The sequence below is a fragment of the Sinohyriopsis cumingii genome, chromosome 12 (genome assembly GCF_028554795.1).
Source record: "Sinohyriopsis cumingii isolate HCF-2022 chromosome 12, ASM2855479v2, whole genome shotgun sequence".
Lineage (NCBI taxonomy): Eukaryota > Metazoa > Mollusca > Bivalvia > Unionida > Unionidae > Sinohyriopsis > Sinohyriopsis cumingii.
The window spans coordinates 35,927,350-35,942,319 of NC_142972.1; the positions used below are offsets into that span (position 1 = coordinate 35,927,350).

Here is a 14,970-nt window from a genome sequence, read left to right on the forward strand (position 1 = left end):
CCATGTGACAAGTTTGATCAAGTGGGGCCTCCATTATTGTGACATGGTTAGTCAATCAGGTTTAAGATCGCCTCATTATTATGCATGCATGTTTCACACTGTCAGACTTTTCCAGGATTTGATGACGTAAAGCCATATTGCAAGTTGGCTGAAATCAATCAGAAATGGACTGATAATATACAATGGATGAAAGACCATACAATGACCTCCCTCCACTCTATAGACAGGTGAGTAAAAATACTCAAAGACTAACACTAATTACTGAATTACCATACATAACAGCCAACATCTTTCAACATCTTAAATACTAAGTGGAAAATACATATCCCATTTCAGTTGTTGACTGAGAAAATCAAGAAAGAAACTGTAATGAAACTTTTATTTCACAATAGAAGCAAAACCATTATTTACAAAACATCACATGAAAAAGTATTAACAACTAAGGTATTGTTTGCAAACTAGATCCTAATCAAGTGACCTGAAACAAGAATGGAAGGTGATAAAAGTGTCTAAATAAAACATTTTTTTTCAGATTTTTAATTACTCATCCATTTTAATCAAATATCATGGACCCCCTTAAATTTATTCTGAGAAATGGAGCCTCTTTCTCCTTTTACTTTTTATATCGAGTTCAGTCAGCCTGAGTTTTGATATAAGCTGAGACAAGGTTGACATCTTCAAACATGTTGACATCACTTTCTGACCATTTCTCTGTGAAAGAGACCCCTTAAGAAAGTTTGGAAGTCTGAGTTTCCATTCTATGACCCCCATACCAGTAAATGTGGACATTCTGATTTATAAAAGTATACATGACTATTTCTAAACCAGTTTAATGATGTATTAAAACAGAGGCACTCTCTCTCTCAATGACTTTGTGCCATTTTAATAAGTTACAATAATTTCTAAAGAGTTCATCCTCATTCTCATTAAAAGTGGCCTGATTTGAGATCCTAAAAAAAACACCTGATAACCCTTCGGAATAGTGGACCCATTCTAAAACATTTTACACCTAAAACTTTCAAACTATACAAAATTGCAGGTATATGTCATATTTCTATTATTAAACATATTACAAGCACTGCTGCTAATGATCTCTCAAACATTTGTCAATATTATGCCCAAATATTTGGAGCAGGCCAATGTCATTTTAATACAGAATTATGTACACCATATTTACCCACTAAACAGTGCAATGGCAGTTTAATAAGCTTAATACCAAATCATGATTAATGCCATATTCACCCACTAAACAGTGCAATGGCCGTTTAATACCATATCATGAATAATGCCAAATTCACCCACTAAACAGTGCAATGGCGGTTTAATACCAAATCATGATTAATGCCATATTCACCCACTAAACAGCGCAATGGCAGTTTAATATAGAATCATGAATAATACCATACTCACCCACTAAACAGCGCAATGGCAGTTTAATATAGAATCATGATTAATACCATATTCACCCACTAAACAGTGCGATGGCAGTTTAATACAGAATCATGATTAATACCATATTCACCCACTAAACAGTGCAATGGCAGTTTAATACAGAATCATGATTAATACCATATTCATCCACTAAACAGTGCAATGGCAGTTTAATAAGAATCATGATTAATACCATATTCACCCACTAAACAGTGCAATGGCAGTTTAATACTGAATCATGATTAATGCCATATTCACCCACTAAACAGTGCAATGGCAGTTTAATACAGAATCATGATTAATACCATATTCACCCACTAAACAGTGCAATGGCAGTTTAATAAAGAACCGTGATTAATACCATATTCACCAACAAAACAGCAATGGCGGTTTAATACAGAATCATGATTAATACCACATCCACCCACTAAACAGTGCAATGGCAGTTCAATACTGAATCATGATTGATACCATATTCAACCACTAAACAGTGCAATGGCAGTTCAATACTGAATCATGATTAATACCATATTCACCCACTAAACAGTGCAATGGTGGTTTAATACTGAATCATGATTATTAGAAAATTGTGCTTAATCCCTTGGTTCAATCATGTTGGAGTCAGAACACAGCAATGGCAGTTTAATAGTGTCAAGGTTTAATGTTTCAAAATACAGTTGGATGTGTCTACAGTGACAGTATGTAGGTATTTTGCATTATGCCATAAGACAGTGCTTAGATACTTTGCATGAAGTCATGATATAGGTTTTAGATCCTCTGCATGTTGGTTTGATACATTGTTTAGGTACTTTGTGTGATGCCATGATAAAGCATTTAAGCATTTTGCATGATGCCATGATACAACATTTAAATAATTTGCATGATGCCATGATACAACATTTAAATACTTTGCATGATGCTATTATAAAACATTTAAGTTCTTTGCATGATGCCATGATACAACATTTAAGTACTTTGCATGATGCCATGATACAACATTTAAGTACTTTGTGTGATGCCATGATAAAACATTTAAGTACTTTGTGTGATGCCATGATACAACATTTAAGTACTTTGTGTGATGCCATGATACAACATTTAAGTACTTTGCATGATGCCATGATACAACATTTAAGTACTTTGCATGATGCCATGATACAACATTTAAGTACTTTGTGTGATGCCATGATAAAACATTTAAGTACTTTGTGTGATGCCATGATACAACATTTAAGTACTTTGCATGATGCCATGATAAAACATTTGACCCATTACCTCATGCAAGCACCTTTGGGCAACTCTACTCCATTAGCATGGAAGCGCCTTAGGACACCTCTACCTGATTCGCATACAAGCACCTTTTGACGCTTCTACACCATTCTCATGGAAGTGCTTTTTGACGCATGCTGTACACATCAGCCATTTTAGGCAGGTTTTCATAGTGCCACTTTCAGGAAAAAACCCTATTAGATACTACATTCATTGCTGTGAATGACCATTATGTCAGATGATGTGGTCACTGTTTATGCTCTGGTCGAAATCTGCTATTTAAAGTAACTGGGTCGTATCCTCCACTCTCCAAAATGGAGGTTGCAGATTTGTTCAGTACTCACTGAGTTTTCACGATTAGAATCACAACTAAGAAAGCTTTAATAACTGAGGTTGTTGTTGTTGTTGTTGATAGGCTATACATGGTGGCCAGTATTAATGGTGGAGGAAGAAACCGGGAAACCCCTGGAAAGAACCACCAACCCACAAGAAGCTACTGGCAAGCTTTCTCACATACCCACATTGGCTGAATCTGAGACTTGAACCGGCGCAGACAGAGGTGAGATGGCAGTGATCCGTAATGGAGAGCGCTTTGGACCACTTGGCCACTTGGGGCCACAATAACTTAGGTAAAGACTCTGATATTGATATAGGCAGCAATTAGTTTTTATAAATTATCAAATTTAGATGACTTCATGACGTAGACGCAAAGAACTTGTAAATTTCAGTATGAGATATTGCAGCTATGGTTGGTCACACATCTTCACTGACTTGACAGTGAATGAGATCTCTCAAGATTTTAAAGCACATAAAAAATTCTTCCATGAAAAATAATTACACAGATATAATGATCGGACGTTACTCTTAAATTTTTCCATAAATAGTAGATGTGTACCAAAAATGTAAAATGGTTAAAATGCTGTTAAACATAACATACACTACATTGCTTAACAGTTAACAGGCAGGCCTATGTATATGGAGTCAAATAGGTAACAGGTGTTCTATTTATAGCACACTGCACTGTGTAACTTTGCTACATTTATATCGAAAGGGCTAAAAAGCCATACACTCTATGAGGTAAAGGGTTAAGTACTCTGTATGATGTCATGATACAACATTTAAATACTTTGCATGATGCCATGATACAATATTTAGGTACTACTTTGTGTGATTCCATGATACAATATTTAGGTACTACTTTGTGTGATTCCATGATACAATACTTAGGCACTACTTTGTGTAATTCCATGATACAATATTTAGGTACTACTTTGTGTGATTCCATGATACAATATTTAGGTACTACTTTGTGTGATTCCATGATATCATATTTAGATACTATGCTATGCCATCATACAGTACTTAGGTACTTTACATGACAATATGAAACATACAGTACTTATGTCATAATACAGTATTTAGGTACTTTGTGTAATGCCATGATACAATACCTGTGAAATATAAAAATATGAAAGGGACTTAACAATTATTTGCTCTATCATATATACCCATATAAAACACATCCAGTGTAATCAAGCAAATCAGTTTGTGCCATTCATTATGTGATTTCAAGTCAGTGGCACACAATCCTGAGCTGCTGGCACAGTACCCCAGGATGTGATGGCCAATCTGAGTGTACATGTATTCATTTTAGTTTGGTGCACACAAGTTCTTACAATCTTGCTTTTCTAAGAGATTATAAGAAAAAAATGGTTATCATATATACTCATCTGTAAGTCAATCCCAACTGCAAACTGCACACACCCAGATCATGTGCCAGCAGATCTGGATCTGTGCAGTTGTTAAGGAGTAATCCATACAACAAACAAAATAACACCGATCTACTGGCACATTATGCTATGGCAGACTAATATGTTTGTTGTTAGCAGATTGAATCAACTTATAAGTGTGTATACATGGTATATGTTTCTGTTAGTACTAAGTGTAGAATTTGTCATCCTACTGCAATTCTGATTGTTAACTCCAGCAAATATGAAGTGCAATATGTATTGAACTGTACAGAACTGAACCCAAAAGTGAACACATTTACACATTCAAAATGATACAATATGTACAAAATATATACATAGTTGTTTTCTCTGACTCATGCACCAATGGTAATGTTTTCACAATAAAACATACATGTCGTTAAACAATATCTTTAAGATCAACAGTGATAACTAGGCATTTTACAGTTAAACTAAGGCCAGTTTTTGAAGAAAGCACTGTGGAAAAAAAATGTGCAAAATATAGTTTCCTCTCTTAAAATTAAATCATTCGTTGATGAGAACTCCATAGTATTTTAGCCATTTCTTTGAATTTATCCCCATATTAAAGCTTTTCCTGCATGCAGGGATGTTCAGTAAATCTTTTCCTGCATGCAGGGATGTAAATTAGGACAAATGGGTTGTTCAGTAAAGCTTTTCCTGCATGCAGGGATTTAAATTAGGACAAAAGGGTTGTTCAGTGAAGCTTTTCCTGCATGCAGAGATTTAAATTAGGACAAAGGGGTTGTTCAGTTGTTGTTGTTGTTGTTGTAGGGTTTAACACCATTTTTCAGCACACGATAGGCTATACATGGCGGCCAGCATTATTTGTGGAGGATGAACCTGGGAAAACCCCAGAAAGAACCACCGACCCATGAGAAGCTACTGACAAGCTTTCTCACATAACCACATTGGCTGAATCCAAGACTCGAACCCACGCAGACAGAGGTGAGATGGCAGTGATCCATAATGGAGAGCGCGTTAGACCACTCGGCCACTCGGGGCCCCCGGGTTGTTCAGTAAAGCTTTTCCTGAATGCAGGGATGTAAATTAGGACAAAGCGGTTGTTCAGTAAAGCTTTTCCTGCATGCAGGAATGTAAATTAGGACAAAGGGGTTGTTCAGTAAAGCTTTTCCTGCATGAAGGGATGTAAATTAGGACAAAGCGGTTGTTCAGTAAAGCTTTTCCTGCATGCAGGGATGTAAATTAGGACAAAGATGTTGTTCAGTAAAGCTTTTCCTGCATGCAGTCATGCAAATATGGACAAAGGGGTATTGAGTTAACAGTATAATGGTGCTGTACTCCAAATGATGTACCTAAGCACATAACTGACATCAAATCAAGAAGTTCATAGGCCTTGGATCACTTGACTGGCTAGTGTCAGGACTGAATACAATAGGCCTTGGATCACTTAAGTGGCTAGTGTCAGGACTGAATACAATAGGCCTTGGATCACTTAACTGGCTAGTGTCAGAACTGAATACAATAGGCCTTGGATCACTTAAGTGGCTAGTGTCAGGACTGAATACAATAGGCCTTGGATCACTTATGTGGCTAGTGTCAGGACCGAATACAATAGGCCTTGGATCACTTAACTGGCTAGTTAATACAATAGACATTTGTCCAGAAGTCAGGGTCAAATGACTGTTTTCAAATTGTTGCAATGAAAGTCAATTGCGCACTGTAACTTGTTAGCTAAATAAGACAAGACCTTATTAAGATGTCAAAAATAAATTTTTCACCTGGTGGCAATTGAAGTCAGATGATTACTAGGGAGGCCACCAAAACTGAGGCCATCAAACCAGAGGCAATCAAATCAGAGGCCATCAAAAACACAACTTTGGAGGAGCATGTCAAAAGGAATGTTTCCACATAGATAAAAACTAGAATATGTGGTTCTGAAGAAAATGTCAAATTCATCTGTCCAAGTGGCTGTCAGGAAGGCCAAATACATATTTTGTAAAACAGATCATAAAACATTGCTTGATACTAACTGGCTCAGTGGTTTTGGAAAGAACAAGTTTTCCACCTAGCGGTATTAAAAGTCAGCTCAAAATGCAGTAAGAAACATTTCATACCAAGTTTCATAAAACTTGGCTATGTGGTCTTGCTGGAGATATAAAAAATGTGGCTATGTGGTCTTGTTGGGAACATCAAAAATGTGGCTATGTGATCCTGCTGGAAATATAAAAAAATGTGGATATGTGGTTTTGCTGGAGATATAAAAAAGTGGCTATGTGGTCTTGGTGGAAACATAAAAAATGTGGCTATGTGATCCTGCTGGAGATATAAAAAATGTGGCTATGTGGTCTTGCTGGAGATATAAAAAATGTGGCTATGTGGTCTTGGTGGAAACATCAAAAATGTGGCTATGTGATCCTGCTGGAGATATAAAAAAATGTGGATATGTGGTCTTGATGGAGATATAAAAAATGTGATGATGTGGTCTTCTTGGAGATATCAAAAACTGGCTATGTGGTCTTGCTGGAGATATCAAAACTGTGGTAATGTGGTCTTGCTGGAGATATCAAAACTGTGGTAATGTGGTCTTGTTGGAGATATCAAAACTGTGGTAATGTGGTCTTGTTGGAGATATAAAAAATGTGGTAATGTGGTCTTGTTGGAGATATAAAAAATGTGGCAATGTGGTCTTGTTGGAGATATAAAAAATGTGGCAATGTGGTCAAGTTGCAGGTTTAAAAAATGGAAAAATACTGAAGGATAATGCACAAAGTACAATGAATGAAGAGGTATGCCATTGCTCAATATGCCTTTGGTCAGATGAGAAAGAAGTAATATTGTCCATGAGGCATGAAATATTGTCACAGTGACTTACTTTTTTTGTAATGTGGTATTATATTGCTATAAACATATGATACTACCAAAATTACTTTGTGACTGCGTAAGAAGTGTTGCTCGTGAAAAACTGAACACGAAAACCATATATACAACTATGATGCTACAAATGTAGAACAACCTTTTATGCAGATTTAAAAAGGTAAGTCTAAAGCAGAATTCCTGAAAGATGACATTAAAATGTACAGAATTCTTATCCTGAAAGTTGACATTTAAAACGTACAGAATTCTTATCCTGAAAGTTGACATTTAAAACGTACAGAATTCTTATCCTGAAAGTTAACATTTAAAACGTACAGAATTCTTATCCTAAAAGTTGACATTTTAAACATAGAGAATTCCTATCCTGAAAGTTGACATTTAAAACGTACAGAATTCTTATCCTGAAAGTTGACATTTAAAACGTACAGAATTCTTATCCTGAAAGTTGACATTTAAAACATACAGAATTCTTATCCTGAAAGTTGACATTTAAAACGTACATCCCATTGACCATCAATCAATGTTCAACACTAAGAGTAGCTACAAATGAGGGCATGGAACTTCACTTAGCAATATAGTGTTATTTGTATTATTTGCTTTTTGATAGGGTGGTTCTAAATATTTGAAGCACACTACCGCATACTTGTCTGCCATTGTATGTCCTCTTTCAGATAATGTATTTACCCGTGAACCCAACAGCAAATAGCACAGACTTAGATCTGCTGTTGTATGATGCACTGACAGGTCTGGGTCTTTGCTGTCAGTTACTGAACAGTATTACAATTGAGGAAATACAATATTTAGGAGATGGGACAAGTAAACTTTGCAAACACTTACCACCATCTTTGAGGTTTGCTTAATGATATTTCTTGACAGAATTAAAAGGGTGATAGCAATTCAGCTGAGGCCCACCTTTTCATTCACAAACATATAAAGATTTCTTTTTGAAGAAAAATGAACCAATCCCCTTCCCAAAACTTGAATCTCTAGAAATATATCTTAGATCTGCCCATTTCTTGACACCAGAAGACTCCAATACTGCTCATTTCTGAATACTACTTAAGTTTTGCTGTTTTCTGAAAAAACTCTTTCCTCCAAAATTTGTCAGAAATAGACACAGCTGAAGTAGGTTTGTACCACCTACACTGCTTCCAAGTTTTTTCTCCTTTTGGATGCTAGTTTAATGTGATTTAAGTTGTCTCCCTTTTCTACAATCAACTGATCAGAATTAGAAAGCCTGCAGAGGCAAATCAATGTAACCCCACAAAAAAAATTGATGAAGTTAAAATGTTTGCAAACTTTATATTCCCATAGCAACAAGACTGGTACACAGCTGATATTCTATATAAGCAAACATATTTTGGGGGGTGGGTGGACAAAACTGGTAAACATCTCATACTTCACTGAAGTTTTCATATTTTGCTCATACACATAAAAAATGATCGTTTTTTTATCAATACTTTTATTACTGTACCATGAAGAAGAAAAGACAACAATCTTTTGTCACGGGTTCTTGGTGTTTTAAAAAAAAACTTGCCCAGTAAAGGGATCATGCTGGAACAAAAATTTTGGGTGAAGTGAGTTAGAGGTCAAATTCTGTAATGGCAAATATGTTTGTCACGAATTGGTAAACAGAAATAAAATTAATTTTAAAATATGCATTATCTTGATAAAAATAACCAAAGTTGATGAATAACTTTGGTAACTGAATTAAACAACAACCTGAAAATAGGTCCCCTGAAAATATGACTGAGTCATCTAAGGCAAATCATCCTATTCCATGATGTTTTTAGAAGAAATATTGGATAAATCCATAAATTCATTCATTTTTTAATACTTTTATCTCAACATTTTTACAAATACAGTATTTGGTTTCAGGATTAGGAAAAAGCTAGGGATTCCACACCATAGAGTTTCACATTTGTGTGGTTGCTGATAAATCATCACTCAGTACATACCTGAAGACACTGAAAGTTACTAAATTAGCACAAAAGATCATTTGAATTGAAGTAATTTTCAACTGTTTCGTGCTAACTGCAGACTGCACAGACCCAAATCTGCTGCCACATAATGCGCTGGCAAATCTGGGTCTGTGCAGTCTGTAAGGAGTAATCAGTAGAACAAGCAACATAGACCCTGATCTGCAGGCCCAAATGCAGTTGGATTATTTTAGTCAGATTATTATTGTTGGAAATTAAAAAGGTGGGGGTGGAACGCACCTGTTCATAGCAAAAAGTCAACTTTGCTTTCCAGGCATGTTGAAGCAAAATTTCACAAATTAGTACAACTATTTAGTATACAACATGACCGCTGCCAATACAGCCAAGTGAAAACTAGATACCCATTACAGTAAGTGTTGCAAAATAACCTAAGTAATATTTAATATGACATTCATATTTGAACATGGTGGATAAACACATAGCTGTCATGATATATAATACAAGATACCATGATTTCATTCTCAGTGATTCCGTGGTTGGTACAAACTGTGACTCACAAAACCCAACAAACAGGTCTGTGTTCCCCCAAAACTGGGTCCATGTTCCTCTATCCATAAATTTCATTACCTATGGAATGAAAAGTGTCTTTTTTGTGTGTGCAAAGCAAAAAAAATTTGATAAGCACAAAATTAAATGATTTTACAGAAGTACAAAATCATTTTCTTAACTGTGTTTAAATTTGATGAGAATGTTCACATATGAAATAACTTCAACTGCAGCGAAAGTTTTTCTTGCACTATACAGTAATCAATTACTGCACTATACAGTAATCAGTTATTATACTATACAGTAATCAGTTATTACACTATACAGTAATGAATTACTGCACTATACAATAATCTATTATTGCACTATACAGTGATGAATTACTGCACTATACAGTAATCTATTATTGCACTATACAGTGATGAATTACTGCACTATACAGTAATCAGTTATTGCACTATACAGTGATGAATGACTGCACTATACTGTAATCTATTATTGAACTATACAGTGATGAATTACTGCACTATACAGTAATCAGTTATTGTAATATACAGTAATCAGATATTACACTATACAGTGATGAATTACTGCACTATACAGTAATCTATTATTGCACTATACAGTGATGAATTACTGCACTATACAGTAATCAGTTATTGCACTATACAGTGATGAATTACTGCACTATACAGTAATCAGTTATTGTAATATACAGTAATCAGTTATTGCACTATAGTGATGAATTACTGCACTATACAGTAATCTATTATTGCACTATACAGTGATGAATTACTGCACTATGCAGTAATCTATTATTGTACTATACAGTGATGAATTACTGCATTATACAGTAATCTATTATTACACTATACAGTGATGAATTACTGCACTATACAGTAATCTATTATTGCACTATACAGTGATGAATTACTACACTATACAGTAATCTATTATTACACTATACAGTGATGAATTACTGCACTATACAGTAATCTATTATTACACTATACAGTGATGAATTACTGCACTATACAGTAATCTATTATTACACTATAGTGATGAATTACTGCACTATACAGTAATCAGTTATTGTAATATACAGTAATCAGTTATTACACTATAGTGATGAATTACTGCACTATGCAGTAATCTATTATTGCACTATACAGTGATGAATGACTGCACTATACAGTAATCTATTAATCTATTATTGCACTATACAGTAGTGAAGAGACGATACTTCTGCATATAATGCATGTCAGTTAAGACATTAAAATGTAACTATATGTAAATTTCACACTATTTATGTTTCTTTATCTTTTCTTATTGTGAAAATAAAATCAACAAAAACAATAAACATAGCACAGAATAAAACATATTAATTTTATTACTTTGCAAAACTTTATGTCTGCATTGTATAATTAACAACAAGCTACAATTGTATCAATGTCTGCATTGTATAATTAACAACAAGCTACACTTGTATCAAGCGTATGTATGTATGTACCCACTTATAAGTCAAGTCAAACTGCAAGCAACATATATCCTGATCTGCCATAACATTATGCACCTGCAGATCAGAGTCTGTGTTGATTGTTCTTTTGATTACTCCTAATGAACTGCATAGACCCGGATCAGATGGCACATTACACAACAGCAGATCTGGGTCTGTGCAGTTTGCTGTTGGACTCATCTTATAAGGAAGTATAAACAGTATCTTTGCACCAAGAATTCATAATATATATATATATATATATATATATATATATATATATATATATATATATATATATATATATATATATATATATATATATATATCAAAAGAACTGTTGCAGTGTTCATTAGTACTTTTACTTTTCACTGAGATTAAAATTCACAAGTCAGAATTATAGATATCCACTTGTATACTAATAATAACTGCTGCACATTTTTAATTCGGTATTCTGCAAGAATTAGCATATATGAATTGATGCTTGTCAATTTCGTTGACACTCAGAAACAAGGTCAAAATTATTTTTACAATATTTATCTAATGACAGAATTTATGTTTGATGATATAATCTATGTTTGATAAGAGACTCTATGTCTGATAATAAAATCTATGTTTGATGATAGAATCTATGTTTGATAAGAGACTCTATGTCTGATAATAAAATCTATGTTTGATAATAAGGCCAATCCACTTTTATTTACAACATGTTGTAAGGCATTAAATATATCTTTGCCTGTTTATAGGAAACCAACTGAGTTTATAACTGATCAGGCTGGCTATTTGGATTTATAATTGGTTAGGCTGGCCCCCTGGGCTTATAACTGGTTAGGCTGGCCCCCTGGGCTTATAACTGGTTAGGCTGGCCCCCTGGGCTTATAACTGGTTAGGCTAGCCCCTGGGCTTATAACTGGTTAGGCTGGCCCCCTGGGCTTATAACTGGTTAGGCTGTCCCATTAGGTTTATAATTGATTAGGCTGGCCCCCTGGACTTAATACTGGAGAAATGCTGATGAGTATCTATTCTATGACCTAAAAAATTTGTTGAAATTTAGGCATGTGCTTTTTTACCATAGATATTCTCTGTAAATATTTGTCAGTATGGTGTAAACTCAAGATAAGCCCATTTCTTCTTTTTAACTGCTGGTTATTGAAACTATCTCAAATATATTTTAGTAATAAAGTTTTTGTTGTTGTTGTTGTTCTAGGGTTTAACGCCATTTTTCAGCACAAGATAGGCTATACATGGCGGCCAGTATAATTGGTGGAGGAAGAACCCTGGAAAACCCATGGAAGAACCACCGACCCACAAAAAGCTACTGGCAGGCTTTCCCACACACCCACGCAAACCAAGCCTTGGACTTGAACCCACGCAGGCAGAGGTGAGATGGCAGTGATCCGGAATGGTGAGCGCTTTAGACCACTCGGCCACTTGGGGCCCCTTAGTAATAAGAAGACTTTCAAAGCAGCTGCTGTACCAATGGAATTTGAGGAAAGATTGGCACTATTTTCCTTTAGGACAAACTAGACATGATGGGAAGTCCTTTGGTGAAAACCCAATATGAAGAAGAGAAGCAACAACAATATTTTCAAGATGGCTGCCATGGTGGCCATATTGGATTAGGATGAACACAATTTTTATTGAGGATCAACTAAACATCATATGGCAACATATCAATGTGACCATGCATGTAGAAAGAGTATCAGTAACAAGATTTTCAAAATGAATGCCATGGTGGCCATACTGGAGATCAGATCAACACCATTTTTATTTAGATCCAGCTACATAGCATAAGCCTTCTTGTGAAATCCCAAGTCAGTATGACTTTCTGTTGAGGAGAAGTATAGCAATAACTTCAGAATAGCAGCCATATTGGATGTTAGATCAGTACCATTGTCATTTAGAACCAAACAGACATCACATGAAAGCTTTTGGTGAAAATCCAACGTTGATAAGACTATCCATCTAGAAGAAGTAGCAGTAACAACATTTTCAAAATCAGAACTATTTTGTGGAGCCAACTTGACATTATAAGAAGTCTTTGTTGAAAATCCCATTTCAATATGACTTTCCATTCAGCAGGAGCAGCAATAACAAGATTTTAAAGATGGCTGCCACCGTGGTCATATTGGATGTAAGATCAACATAAGACCTGTATGATAGAAAAAACAATGTTGACATGACTTTCTATTCTGGAGGAAAATTAATAATATTTTCAAGATGGCTGCCATAGCAGTTATTCTGGACATCAGATCAGGGCCACTTTCATTTAGACCAAAAAAACATCATAAAACATCTTTCAGTGAAAACTCCATGTTGATGTAAACATCTGTTCAGGACAAGGAGTGATAACAAGATTTTCAATATGGCCAATATAGAAGCCACACTGGATGAATAAGTAGGACCATTTTCAGTTAGGACCAACTTGACCTTGGAATGAATGTGTGTGTGTAAAGTCTCATGGCAATCCTCCAAGAAGTACTGATAAAATTGTGCTAATGTATGGACGGATGGATGTCAGACATCAGACAAAGAATAACAGGCTATCCCATAAGCCCTTCTGATCCATGACTAATACAGTTAACTAGAAGATGTCAAGAATAATGTATCAACCTATGCTACACAAGGCTGGCTTGAACCATGTCATAACCTGACAGAATATCAGTATTTTCTGGATACACTTGTGCCTTGGACCTGCCCACATTCATGTACTCGAAATGTGGTTTTGACTCATGATTCAAAGAGTTCTTTTTGTACTGGATACTTGTGTTGTTATTGGTCCAAAGTTGGTATCCACTTGTGAAATCTGAATGGATGGGGAACTGATGAGAAACATTGGCCACAGAATAGTTTGAATGTGGTAAGATTGTAGAGTACAGCACATTTCTAGAGTCACAATCTGAGCAAATGTTAGGAGGTTCTGTTTGAGCAGAGTCTACTGACAAGCAGGAAGTATTAGAACCAAGACGAATTTTTTGTCCACAGAGGGTATAATTATCCTCAAAGCCTCTAGAATGTGTACTGATAGTTTGAGCATCTCTGACACTACCTATGGCCATCCAATTCGGGCTGCTGTAGTCTACCATGTCTACATTATCCTCACTAATGCTACCAAGACGACTGGAACTATCATTGGATAGAACAACCCTGCTGCCATTTTCATCTGGAACACCATTAGTTTTACACATATACTTCTCTGCATATGTATTAAAATTTTCACAAACAGTTGTCTGTACATATGAAGGTCTTTTGTTAGGTTTCACAGATGTGGCAACACAATCACTGGGGACAAGATTATCTCCCTTATCTCGAATTCTCTCCCCACTGGAACTGTACATGTATAGATCTGCCTTAGAATCTGGAATAAGTTCAAGATACACTGGCATGCCATTTATCTCTGGTTCTAAATAGTTTGAAGCATGCAAATTTATTTCCTCTGTTGCATCTTCAGGTTCAGGTGAATCAAATGAAGTAGCTCTTTTTATTTGTCCATGTAGCCTAATACTTCCGTAGTTTGCCTAGAAAAAAAGATCAATGATAAAGTAATTCAAAATGGATGTAATATGTAAATCTATATATCAGGTGTGTCATGTCAAAACACTTTTTCTTCATCCATTATTATTGTCCATTCTATCATTAAGAATGCAAACAGATATTAGTACCATATATACTCACTTATGAGTCC

At 35.3% G+C, this 14,970-nt stretch overlaps 1 protein-coding gene across 1 annotated transcript in view; it reads right to left on the reverse strand.

Annotated features, from left to right (window-relative positions):
• Positions 1-365: 365 nt before the first annotated feature.
• Positions 366-14,970, reverse strand: part of LOC149786254 (proto-oncogene tyrosine-protein kinase ROS-like) — a 90,047-nt gene continuing 75,442 nt past the window's right edge. The window contains exon 27 of the mRNA XM_089976634.1: positions 366-14,803. Coding sequence (XP_089832760.1) covers positions 13,904-14,803 — 900 coding nt within the window. The 3' untranslated portion in view covers positions 366-13,903. The remainder of the gene's footprint in view (positions 14,804-14,970) is intronic.